At 38.4% G+C, this 20004-nt stretch overlaps 2 protein-coding genes across 3 annotated transcripts; both read left to right on the forward strand.

Moving 5' to 3' along the window:
* The first annotated feature begins 6934 nt into the window (after positions 1-6934).
* LOC129739316 (protein D2-like) lies at positions 6935-14570 on the forward strand. 2 transcript variants are annotated; one of them, XM_055730728.1, is made up of 2 exons: positions 6935-7683; positions 7879-8003. In XM_055730728.1, the coding sequence occupies exons 1-2, from the start codon at positions 7262-7264 to the stop codon at positions 7985-7987; spliced, it is 531 nt and encodes a 176-aa protein (XP_055586703.1). In that variant the 5' UTR covers positions 6935-7261; the 3' UTR covers positions 7988-8003. The 2 variants fall into 2 exon arrangements, with proteins under 2 accessions (XP_055586703.1, XP_055586702.1); XM_055730727.1 differs by lacking the exon at positions 7879-8003 and adding an exon at positions 14298-14570 and having other exon boundaries at positions 6937-7683.
* Positions 14571-16431: 1861 nt separating this feature from the next.
* On the forward strand, positions 16432-19351 carry LOC129739317 (protein D3-like). Its single transcript, XM_055730729.1, has 2 exons — positions 16432-16874; positions 18825-19351. Exons 1-2 carry the CDS (start codon positions 16683-16685, stop codon positions 19314-19316), a joined length of 684 nt encoding a protein of 227 aa, XP_055586704.1. The 5' UTR covers positions 16432-16682; the 3' UTR covers positions 19317-19351.
* The last annotated feature ends 653 nt before the right edge of the window (positions 19352-20004 follow it).

Genomic DNA, 20004 nt, shown 5'->3' on the forward strand with positions numbered 1-20004 from the left:
GTTTAAGTAACGATAAGTCCTCCAAGTCCTCCATCATCGTACAGACCCTATCTATCCGCACAAAGGGTGAACGAGGACTGTCAAACAGAAAGTTCGGTTTTTGCAAAGGAAGATCCACAGTGGATGCCATCCTAAAGGTGACAGAGTACGTGAGACATGCATACTAAAAGAAGAGGAAAGGTGTTCGACTTTGTTTTGACTTCAACAACGCTAGCTGGGAAGCAAGCCCTCACAGGAGCGTATTTCCAATACCCTCTGCAATATAATTGGAGCTTGGACCATACTTGGACCTGTGTTATGGAATGCCATGTATAATGAGGTGTCAACGCTGAAACTATCACCAGGCGCGCAGTTCGTGCTTATGATCACCGGCGAAACAATCGAGGAGGTAGAAGACCTCGAAACGGTGTCTGTAGAAAGAGTTAGCATCTGGTTGGAAGGAGTCAAGTTTCAGATACTTAGTTCACCATTAAACCGAAGTACTTCTCGTGACCAACAAAAGAGTTGTTGAAGGACACATCACATCTTTGAAACAGCAGCTGAAATACCTCGGAATAATGTTCGACAATCGCTTAAGTTTTGGTGCCATGGTCCAAAGAGTAGCAAGTGACGTCTCCTTGTGAGCGTTGCACTATCGAAACAATGATACGGAGGAGCGACCTGGAGCTCTGCCCTAGAGGTAGAGCGCAACAGATTGAATCCTCGCAAATCCTGTGCCATCTCAACAGATGCAGCATTAGTCATTTCGGGCATGATTCCCATCGACATCACCCTGGCAGAGGATAAAGAACGATACGTATCTAGATAAGCTAAAGGAGTGCGTGAAGCTCAACGAGCAGCGTAGATGCTCAAGTGGCACGAGCGATCAACACAAGATGGAAGCATAGGCTCCGTGGCACAAGACTGGGTAAATCGGAAGTATGGAGAAATATACTTTTAACTGTCGCAGTTCCTTTCGGGTCATGGGTGCATCAGGTAATATTTTCATCGGCTTAAGCTCATCAGTTCGCCATATTGCCCGGAATGCGTACATACGGAGGAATCGGCAGAACATGCAAGCTTTGTCTGCCCCAAGTTCATGTCAAGGCGTAGAAATGATGTGAACGAAATGGGTCGCGAAGAACTTTCATGGCGATGTATAATCAACGAAATTTCGCACATCATGTGCGATCTGATGCGGATCAGAAGAGAGAATGAACGGGGAGAAAGAGAAAAGTCACCTAACTTAACAAGCTAAAGGAAGGTCTTGTGCTTGGTATGAAACCACTAATAAAAACAACGCGATCTTAGGGCGTGGTATACCTTATATTAAGGTTAAAAAGGTCTCATGTACTCAACAACGATCTTTCCTACAGCAAGGAGTAGTATAGAAGAAAGACATACACCGTCTTAGCCGATTTAGGCTTTACAGACTGAATAAATGACGAGGACAACTTAAGATTAACATTTATAACACCCAGTACCGAGATGGGAATCGAACCCATGCCATCAGTGGACCAGCGATTACCGTCTTACCACGCTAACCACTCGACCACCGAGACGTACAAAGAAATATAAAAGAAAAAGGGGAGCGATGTATACCTACAAGAGCATAGTCTATCCCTTGATGTAAATAGTATCAAGGGGCACATCGGGTATACGATGCGCAAGGTGGTTTTAGCGGGACAAACCTACTCACGACAGCAAAAACACCCAGTTGTTATGGTTTGAAGTCGAATTTAGAGGAGAGTTAGAGAAGATATCAGGCCTCGAATCTCAAAAAGGTGAGGTTAGTAAATGTGTCGAATCTCGAGTCACAAGAGAAGAGATCAGACCTTGAACCCTCCTTTCTCTACGAGGAAAGATCAAGCCTTGAGTCGTGCAGAGGAGAGGTATGTGTACGTTAACCTCGATTCATTGCGAGGAAGAGTCAGATCTCGAGTCGTTAGTGAAGAAATAATGCCGATTCTTGAGTTGTTAGAAGAGAGTTAAAGCTTCGAGTCGTAATAAGGAGAGGGATTGCTGAAAGTGGTCCCGTCTATAAGTATCTACACAGTTAGAAAAATCCGTGTAACATTACATGCAACTGCATGGGTAGAAGGGAATCGGGTATTTACATGTATCAATACGGCTTAATTCATGTAAACTTCCCATCGCCTTCAACTGATTTGTTTACTGTAAACCTACATTTCCAATCATTCTTTTTGGTATGGTTGTTTATCCAATAAGAAAAGCATCGATATTTTTCGATAAGAGATTTTAATATCTTACACATACATTTTATTTGATCCACACAAGAAAAATTAGCATTCAACAAATTTCCACGAACACCGGTTTTTTTGGTGCTATTCCCCCGATGACGGTAACGGCGATTGACATGCTGGTAGGAAAAAAAGTTGTAGCCCGAGCTTTCGTTGAATTCAAGTGGCATTTTTTCTGGAACAAATAAAATTGACCATTTGATACAATAATTACAATAATTAGAAGGGTACATATTAAGTTTTAATACTCACTTACTTGCTTTAAAACTCAGCATGCACCACCTCGATTCGAATAGAAGCGAACAGCACATGAGCAGGTACAACAAAATACGGTCGAACGTTGCGAACGCTGAGATTTACATGATATTGCAAGCTAATTGATGAAGTTCGCCTTCGTTGGGAATCCAATAGGAACGAAAACAAAACAGAATTGGCAAACTGACGTTGACGCTGGATTTCGCATGCGGTGACATGTAAAGTTCATCTTAGCCTTTAAATGGTATACTCTTTTTCATATTTATCGTGGCGAAGATGTGAAAACGTGCAATGTAAAATTACATTTTTCTTTCTGTGTATGCCTTGAAGTGCTCTACATCACAGAAAGAAAAATGTAATCTTACATTACACTTTTTCGTCTCATCGCCGCAGAAAATATGAAAAAGAGTATAGCATCTTGACATTTGCGATGAAATTACCTTGCAATTTCATGTAAATCTCAGTGTCTCAACCTTCGTCCGTGTTTTGTTGTACCTGTTCGTGTGCTGTTTGCTTCTGATCGAGTTGGAGCCTCCTCCCGGAGGTGGAGGGCACGGAATTATTTAGTAAGGTAAGTGAAAATATATTGAAATGCCGTTTTGAGAAGTAGTTACAATGTTGATTAACTTGTTATTTTGCAGAAATTCGACAGTTGATTTCGATGTCCTCCCGCACCTGTCGTCGTTTCCGTCGCTGAGGGAATCGGAAAACACCAATCGGCGTTTTGTGACAGTGAATATTTCAGTGTGTAATATTCAATTTGATTAAAATGTTAGCTTTTTATCATTAGATGCAGTTTTTGTGTTAGAAAATAAATGTATTATAAACGAGAAACCGAATCTTTTTCTTATTGGATAAACAGCCACATCTAAGAGTGACTTTGGAAATGTAAACCTACAGTAAACAAAGCAATTAAATGCGATGGGAAGTTTACATGAAACGAGCAGTACTGTTGCGTGTAAATACCCGATTCCCTTCTACCCATGCTATTGCATGTAATGTTACATGGATTTTTCTAAGTGTGTAGTACATAGCAGGAGGACCTCTCAAGGGAAGCTAAGGTCTGCGGCCCCAAGTGGAGTTTAGGGAGTAGGAGGTTTAAAAAATTAGTCGTCCCATTCAACGCATTACCCAAACTTGGAAGGTGCGGTGATTCGCCGGGCCTAGGAATGCCTAGGAAGTTTTTTGACAGCCAGTGGATAATTCATTGAAGATAACGAATGGCATTTGAGCCTTCTTTCTTTTGGTTTCCTATACTACACAGTAATTTTGGTCACAAATTCCAGCAAAAAAAAAATGCTGGAAACGTCCTGTAATCCAAATTTTTAATGGAAACTAGCAAAAATTCTCCGTCTTGCACTTTGTCTGCATTGCAGAAAACCCAGCCATCGATCTGTCAAACGCGAATTTGTTTTTCTTTTGCTAGTTCTTTTCGATACGCGCGAAAAGTGTGTGTTTGCCGTTTATGCAATGCACAATAGGGAAAAAAGTGTGTAAACCGCGAAGAAATTCATTATCTTCCCTCCTACCAAGGTTGCCGAAAAAAAATCTGTGTTTTTGCGGAAAAGAACCCTGACTTTCTGCGATTATTCCCAAAAATGCTGTGATGGTATTCTTTGATGGAAATAGCATAAATTTATTTCGAAAAATTGAGTTTTTTTTTCATTTTTCTTGAGAAAAATCAATAAACATTACCTATGGTATCATGTTTTTCCATAACAAAGTTTAAATTCAAAATTGATGTTGACAAAAAAAAATCATAATTTTAGAAAAATGTACAAAATTTAAAAAAAAACTGTGAAATCAGTAAATGTTTCCAATTAATTTGCTCAAAATTCTGTGAAATTACTGATTTTACTGTGATTTCGGCAACCTTGCCTCCTACAAGAACCAAATCTATGAAAATATACTTTCCTATAGTGAAAACGTCCGGAAAAACGATTGGACATTGTTTCAGAAGCCACACGAGCTTACGAGTGAGAGATATAGTGCCCCTAATTCCCAAATATTTTGTACACATTCCAGAAAAAAAAAACTAATTTACACAACAAAATTCTAAAAACTAGCCCTAACTTGAGAGGTTTTTTCCAAGAAATCGAATGAAAGCTGTCTACTGCACGCTTCGTAAAATGGAGTAATGGCTAATTTAACACTCGATTCCCCTATATTTTCAATTTATAATGAAAAAGTAAGAAACATCTCTTGTGTGATTTTTCCCTATAAATTTAAAGAAGACTATTTGCGCCGCCGCACACATCGGAAAATGGAGCTATGGTCGTTTTCAACCTCAATTACCTGACATTTTTCAAATATTTCAAAAAAGCATGTTCGGACTTTAAAGTTCAAATATTTCAGAAAAAGCACGTTCAGACTTTAAAGTTTTGAACCAAATTAAACTTATCAAGTGTGATTTTTTCTGGAGAATCAAATGAAGGCGGTTTGAGCAACCGCACGCTTCGGAAAATGGAGTTAATGCTGATTTTACCCTCGATTCCCCTATATTTTTCAACGAATTTTGAAAAAAAGTAAGTTCGGACTTGAAAATTTTCAAATAAGTGAGACTTATCTTGAGTGATATTTTCTTAGAAATCGAATGAAGGCTATTTGAGACACCGCACGCTTTGGAAGATGGAGTTATGGCTGTTTTTACACTCAATTCCCCTACATTTTTAAAATAGTTAAGCCATAACTCCATTTTCCGAGGCATATGGTGACTCAAATAGCATTCTTCCGATTCCTCGAAAAAAGAACACACAAGATAGGTCTCATTTGGTTTAATTTTCAAGTCCGAATATGCTTTTTCGGACCTTTTTGAAAAACTGGAGGGGAATTGAGGTTAAAGCAACCATAACTTCATTTTTCGATGCGGACGGTGGCTCAAACGGCCTTCATTCAATTTCTTGGAAAATAATCACACAAGATAGGTCTCATATGGTTCAAATTTGTTTAAGTCCGAACTTACTTTTTTATAATCAATTGAAAAATCTAGGGGAATCGAGGGTAAAATCAGCCATAACTCTTTTTCCCGAAGCGTGCGGTAGCTCAGACAGCCTTCATTTGATTTCTCGGAAAATGCCACTAGATAGGTCTTATTTGTCCTAAAATGTTCTAGACCAAATTAGTTTTTTTTCTGGATTGTTTACAAATATAGGGGATTTGGGGGTTAAAAAGGCACTATATTTCAGGATATTTTCACTAACGGAAAGTATGATTTAAAATATGTGGTTCATGTAGGAAGAAAGATATTCAATTGCTTCGTGGTTTATATTCTTTTTCCCCCGTTGTGCCATGGTGGCGATATCGAATTTTATTTCCTTCCATATTCCAGCGATTAAGCATTTAAACCAAATGTAGCTGATTCGCTAATTTCCAGCAATTGAGTTTGCTGATCGTTTTCAGCAATTCAAAATGCTGGAGAGCCAGCGGGAAAAAGCCAGCTAAATAAAATTTGCCTTGTAGACAACGTAGTTTTTTATACACTCCTGTGCTTATTGATTTGTGGAGCATTTTCCAAGAAACTATTATAAGTAAAGACTCATTTATGAAATATAATTCAGCATTTGATTAAGGTTTTAGATGTATTAAACATCATTATTCAACTACAAAACCTATAGGAGTTTAAATTGTTGCTGAAAAGCAGTCGGAATGTATGGTAAACGCTCCTTTTGACAGGTTTGTAAGTTCATACACAGTAAAGTTTGGCCTCGGTTTCCAGCAAAAAAGATTGCTGGAAACATTCAACAATCCAAATTTTTGCTGGAAAATAGAAATCGGTTTTCTTATTGCTGGATTTTTCAGCATTCGGTAATGTTCTTGTCATTTTTGCAGGAAAATCAGCAATCGAGTTGTCAAATTGGAGTCTGTTTGTTTTCATACGCTGAAGCATAGTGAGACTTAACTTGACGAAATTTGATTAGATTAATACAGTTATTCATATTTTTTACTATATTCAATCAACCAGACGTCAAGTCATGGGTGAGTTTTTATTAGATAGATAGATATTTCATGAAAAATACTAATCAAAGCTCTAATTCAGGTTGCCGATGATTAATATCTTGGCACAAAGCTGCCACCCCAAAGCCTTTTTGCTTATCATAGGAACAGTCAGTATTCAATATTTAATTTCAAATTGAAATATAATTTGATTCCCCATACAGCCGAACGTTTTGAAAGAAATAGCTGGGTTGCAGCAATCTGAATTTCTGATTTCCCGCAATTTGTGTTGCTGGAATCCAGCAAACATTGCTGATCTTTGCTGGAAATCTGGAAAGTCAGCTGGACAAAAATCAGCAAAATTTTGCTGGTTTCCAGCAATAAAAAAATTGCTGTTTATTCTTTCTATACCAAGTAAACATTTTCACTCTTATAACACGAATCAGTGACAAAGGAACTATATACTTATTCGTGAACACCCACGGTTTGGTACGCCAATGCTTCAACTGGGATGCAATCTAGTTTGCAGGCGTTTCTATTATATTTGAGGCCATCCGTGTCATTCCGACGTTTTTGTTGCATAGAAACCTGGCCCTCGCTGGCCCTGCCATACCACCGAGAGGATTGCTGAATGAAGTGACGACAAGGTCCCGGTACTACCGATTCAAATCCAAGGGTTGACCCAAATCGAGCAATCGCCCGCCAATATTGCGCTCAACGAGCCTGCACAAAAAGCCCTGGTCCCCACCCTCGCATCCAAGGCACGTTAAATCGAAACAAGCACATAACTGCACCTGTTCTCGACTCATCCGCCACTTTAGGTTGGGCCACCGATGACGGCGGAATTCGTGCGCGATTTTAAGAACCACAAAATCGTTCCGGATGTGGTTCCGGTTCCACCGGAATCAGTGCTGCAGATCACCTATCCAGGAGAGCTGCAGGTAAACCTGGGCAACATCCTGATGCCGAGGGAGGTGAAGGACGAACCGGTCGTCAAGTGGACGGCGGAACCGAACGGTCTCTATACGCTCTGCATGACGGATCCGGATGCACCCAGCCGGACTGCTCCCAAATTCCGAGAGTGGCACCACTGGCTGGTGGTCAACATTCCCGGATGTGCCATCGACCGGGGAGAGCTGCTCTCCGAGTACATCGGAGCCGGTCCGCCCAAGAAAACAGGCCTGCATCGGTACGTGTTTCTGGTGTACAAACAAAACGAGCGGCTCAACTGTACGGAAAAACGGTTGAACAATCGGTAAGTTTGAACTTTTATTATACTTTCAAAAAATGAGATTGAGCTAAAGCCGAAACTACCGTTTCATGCTTACGATTCTGTTAAACTTTTTTGAAAGTATTTCATCAATTTCGTTAAATATTTTTGATGATTCACTGTAGATAGAGATACAGACCAGAGGGTGCATTTTGAGTATTATTAAAATATTTTTTGCAGGAACCTTCAAGGTCGTGGTAAGTTTTCTATCCGCAAGTTTTCCCAGAAGTACCACCTGAGCGGTCCGCTTGCTGGGAACTTTTTTCAAGCTCAGTTTCAAGAGGATTGATCGTCCAAATAATGAAAATTGTAGCCGTATTCAGCCTGGTTTAAAAACTACTTGGTGAAACAACAAATTAACTGTTCGTGCTGGCCTAAGATTCAGCACGGATATGTTGCGATTCAAATTTTACATTTATTTAGTTTACAATTAAAAAAATATTAACAAATCGATATTTCTATTTTCCTATTTGAGACATTCATCGTGTGAGCAGAGTTTGACTTTAGCGTGACTGTAAGATTATTTTTTTTGTGTTAAATAGGATTTAACACAAATCGACCACATAACAAAAAAAATCCCATGCAATATCCGAGCCTTCCAAAACCGAATGCGTAGTCCTCGCTACGCGTCGTTTTTTTTCGCGGTAGACGGGCCATACAGTACACCACATTTGTGTAAATTCGATGAAATGTGATGAAATTCTGTCGCTGTGAAGACGAACGGTTTAAATAAAATCGGTCGGGATCGAAATAAGTTGTAGGTACAAACCACTCTCTGTAGCTGGTTGTTGCTATTAGGGGAGAATGAGGATACTTGATCCCTGGGGATACTTGATTCCTTAGCTATATCTCGAAACTGGAATTTCTTACAAAGATCAAATGTTCTAGAAAAATGTGCCAAAATGAGTAAAATAACAATGCTTGTAGTTTGAAAAATTTTAACAAAATAATTGTTTGAGTAATTGAACTTTGTTTGAAAAATTTCACAAAATGTAACTTGAAAACCTTTATCATCGCTTTAAAATGTTCCTTACATGGGAAAATTATGAAAAAATTTTTGTTCCAATGTATCAATCGTTCGAGCGTAAAATGAACTTCATAATGCTATATTTACAAAGCAATGGAAAACTCTCCACTTTTTTAGAAAAAGTTTTCTAAAATGTTGATTATGGGTACAATTGATCCCCCTTCCAAACGGCATATTCTTCTTCTGAATTGATCGTTATGATTGCTGATAACGAAATTACTAATATTTATCCAAAAACTAACATTTATCAAACAATTGTCTGAAGAATAGAGCAAAAATAATTAATTTTCTCTTAATTATAGAAAATAGCGCCTTTAAGTATGCATTGTTATTAGCGTTGAGACAAAGTTATAGAATTTTCTTCTTATGTCTGCTATAAATTGTGAAATGAGAACAAACATGACCAAAATAGTGAATTAACATTTTATCTTGGGGTTTTGTTTGATTTTCATACAAGGATTAGGGCTTCCTGAATAAAAGATCAAGTCTCCTTCATAAGGGGATCAAGTCTCCCCCAACTTTAGAAAAATCGCATTTTTTTTACTCCCACGAAAATGCTTCTAGTTCATCAACGGGTTCAAGTATCGTTCTAATTTTCGGAGCATAGTAACTTGAAGTTACAAGCTGTCAGAAAATGTCAAAGACGACGAGTTGCTAAATTTTTCCAAAAAGATATGGTGAAAATAAGAAAAGGGGATCAAGTATCCCCACTCTCCCGTATTGTTTTCGCCAACAATCGTTTGTGCGCGCGAAGTTTGTTTGTATGTGGGCGAGCATAAAATCAAACAATCGTCTTGGAATCATCGTATTTTGTTAAAATGTGGTGTAGTCTATGGCCCGCTTTAAATCGACCCGCTCTTCAACTTTTGGTCGGTCAGTCAACTCTCATTTTTTTATCCTTTTGGTTAGCATTTCATGATGAATTTTCGTTCATTTATTTTATGTATTATTATTAACATGTTTTCTCGACTCACGACATAACCTGATGAACAATATTCCTCTAATTTACTACTTGGTCCACGCGTAACCGTTCTCCAAAATTACGGACATCCCATACTCGCCAGATCACGCTCCACTAGGTCTAACCACCTCGCTCGTTTCTACCGGATTCGTAGCGAACACTTGTTTTGCAGGACAGTCGTCCGGCATTTTCGCAACATGGTCTCCCCAGCGTATTCATCCAGCCATCGTACAATACGTACAATACCTTAATCCTTGCTACTGGTCAAGGTTTTTTAAAACACTAGGTTCTCCGACTTTCACAGTAACTAGGCGAGGAGTGAGCGGGGCTCTCAATGAGTTTGTTTACAAACATAACATTATTTACTCAGATTTTCTGTGGTTTGTTGGTAAACAAACTTCATGAGTTCCGTAGTTGCATATAGCCTAAGTGAATCGGGAATTTCATATTCGGTAACACCTCCTATATATACTCACCTTGCTACTGGTCTGAACAAAAATTATTCTCGCCTTCTGTTACATTGCATGTGTGCAGCAGTCAAGTATATTGACGAACTAGGTAAGACTACACACTTAGAAAAATCCACGTAGATTTACATGCAACAACATGGGTAGAAAGGAATCGGGCATTTACGTGTGATAAAACTGTACAACTCATGTAAATTCCCGGTAGCGCTCAAGCCTGTTGTTTACTGTACATTTACATTATTTAGCACATCTCATGAATCTTATTGGACAGGAGTGGTTTCGCAAAATAAATAAGTCACTGGTTCGAGGCAGAAAAAAACTTTTATTGAAGTTTGATCACACTTTTTTATTGAATTAAACCACTTACACCGATCTTCAACTTTCAAATACTGGTTAATTTTTGACGATTCTCCCGACGACGGAAACGACGGCTGGTGCAATAAGACAGCAGAAAATTGGGCCCCAACTATGCGCTCTGATGTTTTGGGGATTTAGCAACAGTTTCCTGTAAATAACAGCAATTGGGGTGAAAATGTTAATCAAATCACAGTAATTTTCGATATTGATTTACCTTTAATCAGCAATCACGGTCAGATTGAAAGAAAAAACTAAAAACTTTTGCCGACGCAGAAACCTGAAACGAACAGGAATGAAAACAAAACAAATCTGACAAACTGACGCTGACGCTGGAATAAGCATGCATTGACATGTAATTTTCATTGAAGAGGCAAACATGCTATACTCTTTTTCAAAATTTTCCGGCGGCGGTGTAAAAATGTAAAATCACTTGTAGTGTAATGTTACATTTTTTTATCTGTGTAGGTAAATCTAGGTCAAGAAAGTATAATGAAAAGTGATACAAAAAGCTTCGATACTGAATACAACTGGGTTCGTGGTTCATCCTTCGCCTCCACACTCCGTTCTCCTGCAGGCCGCCAAAGATGGTTCTTAACACTCGTTGCTATAATACCCCGAGTGTGCGCAGGTCCTCCTTGAGCAATATTCACGTCTCGTGCCCATAGAGGACAACCGGTCTAATAAGCGTCGTGTACAGGATACACTTCGTGCGAGGGCTAACTCTTCTTGACCGCAATTGCTTGTAGAGTCCATAGTAGGAACGACTTCCGCTGATCATTCGCGGCCGGATCTTACGGCTGGTGTCATTGTCTGCAATCACCATTGAGCCGAGATATACAAAGCCTTCGTCGCCGTCGATCGTATTTTTACTAGACAAGGTTGCTCGGTAGCTCTCGGATCGCAAGTCAGCATATACTTCGTCTTGGACGTATTATTTATCAACCAAATCCTTCCTGCTTTGCGTTTCAGTTTGCAGTAGATCTCCTCCACCGCCGCAGATGGTTTACCGACTACCTCAATGTAGTCGGCAAAGCATATAAGTTGACTGGACCTGTTGGAAATCGTGCACCACATTTCGCACTCGTCGAATAACAGCTTCTAGCGCCACGTTGAACATCATACAGGATAGACCATCGCCTTGTCGAAGTCCCCTTCACGATTCGAATGAACTTGACAATTCACCCAAAATCCACACACAGCACAGCATTCCATCCATCGTCGCCTTGATCAGTCTGGTCAGCTTCCCGTTAATGTGAAGATCTGGTCCGTCGTAGACCGTCCCTCCATGAAGCCGGCTTAATGACTTCCCTCGAATCCGTTTGCTTGTGGCGTTAGGGGGTGGAGGAGGATTCGGGACAACACTTTGTAGTTTTCCCAGTCTAATTTTGATTGTCCGTCAGGATGCTCCCGTCCTTCAGCACATTTCGGTTTGCGGCATGAAGCCTTTGCGGAATGGGAACGATGCAGCCTCCTCGTCGAACCAGTCGTTCCGCCGAATTCGTTTCCGATTACGTTTTCCGCAATTGGCAATAAAATTTTTGGAAGCGATTCATTCAGTTCTGAATTAGCGTAACGCGTTTCCATTTTGTATGAAATTTGTATGATATCAAAATTCAAAAAAATATATCTTTGTATAAAAACTATTTCTTGATTCTTGCAGTATATTTTATGTGAATAAAGCACAAACCTCACTAGTAAATACTCCAAAAAGATATTCGATGTTATACATCGATTTTTTTGGTAATTCAAGCGTTTTAATTGTTTATTTGAAAGCTGTTTGACCGTAGGATAAAAATTAAAAAAAAACCATAAAACAAATGATTTGCCTAGCAAGCAAATTTTTTCATTTATTTAAATAAACTGGGCAAAAACTGGTCTGCTCGGAACCTTGAGCAGCACTGTTTGCTTCTCACAGAAAATTTTTATGACTATTACGAGTCACTGAAAACTGCAACCCTTAAAATAAATCACCTGTAGTTAACAAAACCTGTAATTTTCAATTGTTTTCCTTGAAAGTTAACGAAGATTCATTTAATATTACAGCAAATGTCCTGTAAACAACTTGTACACTAAAAATTGAATGTTACGTAATCATGTTTTCGACCTGTAAAATTACGGCAAATGTCCTGCTCCTTTTTGTTACAGGACATTTGCGTAATTTTACAGGAAATAATTTTTGATGTGCTTAATCTGACCGTAAGTTGCGGCAAACCCGAAGCAATCGACCATGTGCTCGCTCGGCTAAAATCCCGAGTCGATGGGTGGGGTTAGAGAAACAAGAGAGATCAATAGCAGGAAAGATCACATGCGGGATATACATGGTGTTTTCGATAGAAAGTCCAGCAGTTGATCGGCAGAGCTCGATTGCTCGTGTTGGCCGGTTTCATCATGTTCACGGTGGTGAAATTGGCTAACGCGCCGTTGTACTGAAGCGGAGATTGCAGGTTCAAGTGCTGCCGGTGAGCCGTTGTATCTTTTTCGAAAAAATCATGATATTTAAGGCTTATGTTGTTTCGTTCTTTGATAGCTCATGTTTCTCTAATTCTTTCCATCACCTACGAAAATGTGATTATTTTCAGGTACAAAGATGTACCAAGCAATTTCATAACATCAGTAATGATGTTTACCTTGCCTTTCCTCACAATTTGGCCATTACCACTTGAAATGTAAGTATTTTTCATCGCCGTGAAGCAAACAAAAAATTACTACGCACAGAAAAACTTAAAGTTACACAGTTCTATTGAATATGATTTTTTTTTTCATTTTTATTATTACTGTCTAAAGCATTACACATGATTCGGAAACTCTGAACTTTCTTTCATAGTCACAAATTTCCATAGTCATTGTTTCAACAAGATCATTCCTAAATTTGGTTCCCTTCTCTCCATTCTTTCACTTCCAGAAAAAATCTTGATTGTGAAATTTTAAATTTCAAAATTTTCGTTACAGAAAGACAAAATCATAAGTTTTAAGAATAACACAGCTTGCTTAAGTTTTTAAGTTTAAATTTCCACATTTTCCAGCAAAGGTAAAACGATAAAACTTTCAAAAGATTGAGTTTTTTTCGATTCTTTATTCCCTTCGCAATTTCTCAAAATATCAACGAATTTATAACTTTTAAAGTTTCAATTCCAAACTTCTAAACTTTTCCAAAATGGGCAGGAGATACGTCACAGTTTGTCTTTTATGATAATTTATATAGATTGAAATTTTTCATATTTTCAACCAGTCAAATTGAACCATGTTTCAAATTTTATTTTAATTTTCGATTGTTTTTCGATAATATTCTGTGCGTAACGCATAAACCCTGTCAATTAAAATCAATTTCGAATGTTACTTTTCCGTCACCATTCATCTTAATTTCTCGCACTTTGTATTCGAAGAAATATTTCAATTTTTATAAATAACATCCTTCTTTCAAAAATAGACGATCCAGTGAATCGTTTATCGTTTGGAGCTGCAAATTCAGCACGAAGGTAAAACTAAATGCTGTGGTTCCATGCTTCCCATTCATTTGACCACCACGAAATCGAAAAATAACGCTGTTTTCTTCACCTTTCCCTTATCATGCTTATATCATAGCTATATCATGTGTTGTGATGTATTGTAAACGTTGTAAACCTTCGAAATTTCCAACTCCATCTCAACCAGAGAACTTACTCATATCGTTGTGGTATTTTTGTCTTCCTTATACGATAATCTTTTTCAAAAGTTATCTTCATTTATTGAGCCCCTAGATGCTGTAAGACGGAGATCATCTAAACATTTTTTTCTCTTTTTTTTCCAGGAGCACCCAGGGTCGTGGCAAGTTTTCCATCCATAAGTTTTCCGAGAAGTACAATTTAGGGCTGCCGGTGGCGGGAAACTTTTTCCAGGCTCAGTTCGATGAATATGTGCCGAAGCTGTTTCGTCAGTTGGGACAGTTCCAGAATGCCATCTGAACGATGAAAATTTGAAAAAAAAATAATCGGCTCAAATAGAAATATTTTTGTTGATAAAAAAATAAATAAATAAGTGCCATTTGACAATTGTAATTCAGTGGGATGGCCGGTGAGAATTTTTTTTTGGAGATATAATCTTTGAATAAAAAAAACTACCATCGTTAATTTCGCCTAATGAGTTTATTACTTCTAAGAAAAACATCCTTGGTGTATCAAAAACTATTAAACTGGTTTGAATTCTACCTTGTATTTTTGTTTATTTTTCTCGAAACGTCATTATGTAACCGATGCGCTATGAAATTATACACTAGCCGAACGCTTAAAGATCAATAGCACACTCGATGTTGACACTGGCTGAGACAGCAACGGTGCCACACAGCAGTGGCTGAGCAGTATGATACCAATTGTTACTTAGCCGCCATGAGAAAGTTAAGGATGAGCTTGTACAAAAGCAAACGATCGGTTGGGAGACGATGATTATAAACTTGAGCTATTCCCCTAGAAGAGAGTTTTCTGGATAACTTGGCTGAATCATGTATGATTTTTTCAGAACCGCTGAATCTTCACGTATCGTTTTTTCCATTTGTGAATTCAGTGATCATTTTTCAGTGTTATTTACAATAAAAAAAATCAATTAACAACGAAGACCGAAAATGAACAAGACTGACGGAACGGGATTGGGTTTCAAGTGTAATTTATCGAAAATCCTAGTAGGTATTTGTGTAACAAGCACAGCATACAAAACTCACCGTCATCTGTCATAAAACTGTGACTGTGAAAAAGTTAAAGCAGTCGCATTCATAACAGACGCCTTCAAATGAGTAACCAAGCAAACAATCTCGCCTCAACCTTCAGTCAAATGAAGCGTCGGAATAATCATAGTCGCCTTCAGCCCGTCGTCGTCTTTTTGACTGTGACGGAATAATGTTCAGATAAAAAAACATCTTAAGACGACGCCGAAAAACACAAGTTTCTTTATGTTCGTGGCTGAAAAAAATCTGAAAACAATGATCATCGTTTCAGTTTTTGATGATCAGTCCAGGATAGTTCGGGACCGGGACATTTTCGAACGTAACATTAACTGTCACGACCGATGAGAATTCGCTAGGGACTAGAAGGACAATATCGACTATGCGCAAAAAAATTGCCTTTCATAAATATCTATATAAAAATTCCTTTACAATATTGTAATCCCGCAATTGGTAGTATTTTTTGAATCCGAATTTTATTTGTTTTTGACACTGGCAAATCGCCCAACAAGCAATCCAAATACACAATATTTTTCGAATCATACATAAAATGCTTTGAACCGACGCCGTCAACTTGTTTGACGACCGTCGTTTGAAAAATAACATCCGTCACGTGAACAGAAATCCATGACGATAGTCAAGCTTTTCCAGTCCCTTGAAGCTTGACTAGTAGTCAAATGAGATTTGAAACGTGACGATGAAGTAAAATCAGCAACCATGTCAACTATGATGCTTGAGAAATGTCTGCTCTGGAACAAGTTTCCATTTTTAATTTTTTCCAAATCAACGATTGTACAATCAAAGCATGCTTTTTATTGAATGTCAATTACAATCAAGGTGGGTATATATTCAGGAGGTGTTCCCGAATAACGAATTCCCGATTCAGCCATTTTGGCTATTTAGGCTATGCAACTATACGGAACTCATGAAGTTTGTTTACCAACAAACCACAGAAAAGCTGAGCAAAAAGTAAACAAACTCATTGAGAGCCCCGCTCACTCCTCGCCTACTCACTGTGAAAGTCGGAGAACCTAGTGTATCTAAGAACCTTGATTACAATACGGTTCAATTGTAGCGTCTTGAAAAAGTAATGCTAGCTTGACTACTTTTCAATATTTCGAATCACTCATCCAGTTCTGAAACTCACACAACTCATGGGAGGGGGTCATTTCACAACCTGAAACCGGCATGAATTTAGCTTGTCAGCCAATCTAAACTGATCGGCCTCTTCATATATAGGTGAATCAAGCCGGTTTATTCCTAGACCGGTTCACTATAAAAGCTAGATGATAACATTTTCCAGCGGCCCTTTCTCAAGTGTACTTCTTCCGACGAAAGCACGAGCTCTCGTTACAGAATCCCATACAGTGATAAGAGCAGCGCAATTAGACAGTCATTGATAAGAATTGCTCTCGAACCCAAACAAAAAAAGCGATTCAATATTTGAGAGAGATAAAAAACCTAACACCACTTTCGGGAGCGATGAGCCAAACAATGACATTGACTTTGCTGCTCATTGGCCTTCTGGCAGTAGGACAGATCGGAGCTGACGAAGCCGTAGCTGAACAAACGACATCAACGAGGGAGCCCAAAATGGCAGATATCTTGAAGGTCTTCACCGACAACGAAGTTATTCCGGATGTAATCGACCAAGCCCCCACTGAACTAGCTAAGGTAAGTTGATTTTAATTTCGTAATTGTCATTCAGAGATGTTCCTCCTTCTGTTTGCCATCACATTCGAGTGATCAAAGCTGCCCTGTTGCTAAAAGACGCTTTGAAGTTTTTGTTTTTATCGTTTTCCATATTCATTCTTAGAGCAAGTTCACTCGTGTTGGGAAAAATTGGTAGAAATTTTGACACTTTTAGCAAATTTTGGAAACTTTACCATGCAAAAGCATTTTCAAGATCTGCGGCCTTCAAGTATTTTTCAAAACACGTGTTCTATTTTCGCATGCTGTGATGCAAAAATAGCAATATTTCAATCAAATACGGCAGAAATAGAAACAGTGCTGTAAAAAAATACAACGCCCAAAGATCTTGAAAACACTTTAACATGGTAAAAATTTCAAAATGTGTTACAAGTGTCAAAGTTTCTACTCCTCTTTCTCAACACGAGTGAACTTGCTCTTAAAATCTTGAAATTGCACCTTATTACGCTGACGCTGAAAGATTGAACAAAAAAATATTTTTAGAGTATAAAGTTATGGAAGCACAAAATAGGAGTGATAACAGGCGTGATTCCCATTTCAATACAATTATGAACGGTACTGTACATGGGAAATCGATTGACATTATTAGTTTGTAATTTTTGCATTTGACCCAAAAGCCTCATTTATATTTTTTCAAGTACCTTCTTATCCTGAACAAAGTTTTTTTTTTTGTGTGTTTTCGTTTGGACACGTCGATGGGACTTATTAAGCAAACAGTAGCGACATCATGCACTCCATAGTAGAGTTGAGAGTAGTTAGGAAGCATTTAGAAAGCTTATGGGGACAGCCTTAGATTTTCTGCTAACTGCAAACCGTCAAAGATTTACCTGACATCACGAATAATGTTATTAAACATTAGACTGAGTCGATTTGGGGTCATTTTCGAATTTCTCAAACCCTGGGGTCTTAAAAGTTGTATTTCGGATCAACTTATTTATGATTTTTTGCAGAATTTTAAAGTAACGTTTACATGAGTAAATTTGATTTTTTAGGTGTGTTTGGGAAAATTGAATATTTTGTACTGATCACCAACATCAACATCATTTTTGATTCTTCTGTGGAACCGAGACTGCTAATGGTTTTGTGCCAATTTATAAATTCTCCAAAGGACATTTTCCTTTGAACAGTTTTCTCGAAGACCGTAACTTCATATCTTATTAGACAAATAAGTATTAGGTGTTGAATGGGGGCACGATTGTTGGCATTGAAAAATAATAAATTCAATTGACATCACTGCTAGGTGCCTAGCGAGGTATTGCAGGACAACTTTTCAAGCAATATTTCGCTAGGCATCCGCAGTGATGTCAATTGAATTTATTGTTTTCCAGTGCCAAAAGACATACCCCTGTTAAAAAGGAATGAAATGTTCAAAAAGTAGTTGCCTGCCAGCTGATTCAGCTTACCAAAATGGTGGAGGATAGAATAATTTCACATCATTAATAGAAAAAAAAAAACTTCAAATAAGTTCTTGAGTAACTTTGTTTTAAGTTTATTCGAGTAAATTATGGTGCTTTTAAGTGAAATGTTGTGTTTATTTTTATCGGCCACCTCACACATAATACTTGTTTTTGGAAGTATACCAGAGGAACCAGGTTTTTATGGACTTCCATAACAGAGGACTCCACTGAAACCTCTAAATTTCGTTATAACGGTTAAAGGTAAAACTAAATTCCTCAAAAACCAACGGTGTGATTGATCTTCATTAAATTGCCTTTCCATACGTATTAAAAAAATTGTATTCCGGCCAGTTGATTTTAAATTATTATAACTTTAATTCGTAATCTAACTTGTTGAACACCCTGTATAAATAGTAGATCTATCGATGTTTCAAAGTTTCATTTCTTAAATATATAGGAATGTTCGAAACAAATCCTTTAAATAAATTCTTTTGTCTAAATTTAATTTTTCATCCAGATCAGCTATCCGAGTGGCGCATCCGTCAATGGTGGAAACGAACTGACACCCACCATGGTAAAGGATCAACCCACCATCGAGTGGACGGCGGATGAGAGCTCATACTACACCCTGTTCATGGTAGATCCGGATGCACCGAACCGCAAAGAACCGAAGTTCCGGTCCGTGTGTCACTGGTTTGTGGGTAACATTCCGGGATCCAACATTGCCGGCGGAGACCATCGCATTGCTTTCGTCGGATCGGGACCACCCCAGGGAAGCGGCCTGCATCGGTACATTTTCCTGATCTACAAACAACAGAATGGCAAGATCGATCTGTCCGATGCCCCGAAAACGTCCAACCGAAGCCGGAACAATCGGCTTAATTTCCAGCACCGAGATTTCGTCACTAAGTATGGATTAGGGGAGCTGGTGGCAGGAAACTTCTACCAGGCCCAATTCGATGACTATGTGCCAACGTTGCATGCTCAACTTTCTTCTGGGACGGAATGAACAGTTTTTAAAATAAATAAAGATTATACATATCACTTTTTTTTACAATTTACTGAAAGAAAATATAGAAAATTGTGAAACAATATTTCTGGTTTAAATTCCATTTCACACTACTTTCAATTTAATACACACCCACAAATCAGACTCTACTCCAATAATGAACTTCCTTGGAGGTGGAATTATCGGTATAAGATTCTGTGCCGGATCGGCATTAACAAGCTTTCTTATAACAGGCATTGTCCTCCGAGCGCAACCACAATGCATATATCTGAAAGAAACCAAATAAAATATATCCCATATTCGGCAAAACGCCACCAGCCAAGATGAGCTGTGCGTGTAGGATATGTAAACCGGACGGCAAAAGAAAACAATTTCTAGTTTCCCATTTCCACCTCACTCTCCTCCCATTCTCAACCCTTTCCTTATCACAGACAAGAGATTGTTGATTGAACCCATAATTTTGCTAAATTAACAACGATAACTATGATCAAACTAGCGTTTGAGTGAAGTTGATCCGGCTGTAGAGAATTTCTCGACTACTTATCGCTAAAACAATTTAACAGCTGGTAGATTTGGCTATTTTTTCCATAAAACACCTGTATCTTCATCACTCTCAAGCCAACATTGCATTGATATTTGATTATGAACTAGTAAAACAATTATTCCATTCAGAAAATAGAGAAAAAAA

This window comes from Uranotaenia lowii, chromosome 1 (assembly GCF_029784155.1).
Source record: "Uranotaenia lowii strain MFRU-FL chromosome 1, ASM2978415v1, whole genome shotgun sequence".
In the NCBI taxonomy this organism is placed as follows: Eukaryota; Metazoa; Arthropoda; class Insecta; order Diptera; family Culicidae; genus Uranotaenia; species Uranotaenia lowii.

Bases quoted from the DNA above. Each gene is read 5' to 3' on its own strand.
- LOC129739316 (XM_055730727.1), top strand. From the start codon at position 7,262: ATGACGGCGGAATTCGTGCGCGATTTTAAGAACCACAAAATCGTTCCG. The intron at 7,684-14,297 runs GTAAGTTTGAAC...TTTTTTTTCCAG, and splicing joins GAAAAACGGTTGAACAATCG to GAGCACCCAGGGTCGTGGCA.
- LOC129739317 (XM_055730729.1), top strand. From the start codon at position 16,683: ATGAGCCAAACAATGACATTGACTTTGCTGCTCATTGGCCTTCTGGCA. The intron at 16,875-18,824 runs GTAAGTTGATTT...TTTTTCATCCAG, and splicing joins CCCCCACTGAACTAGCTAAG to ATCAGCTATCCGAGTGGCGC.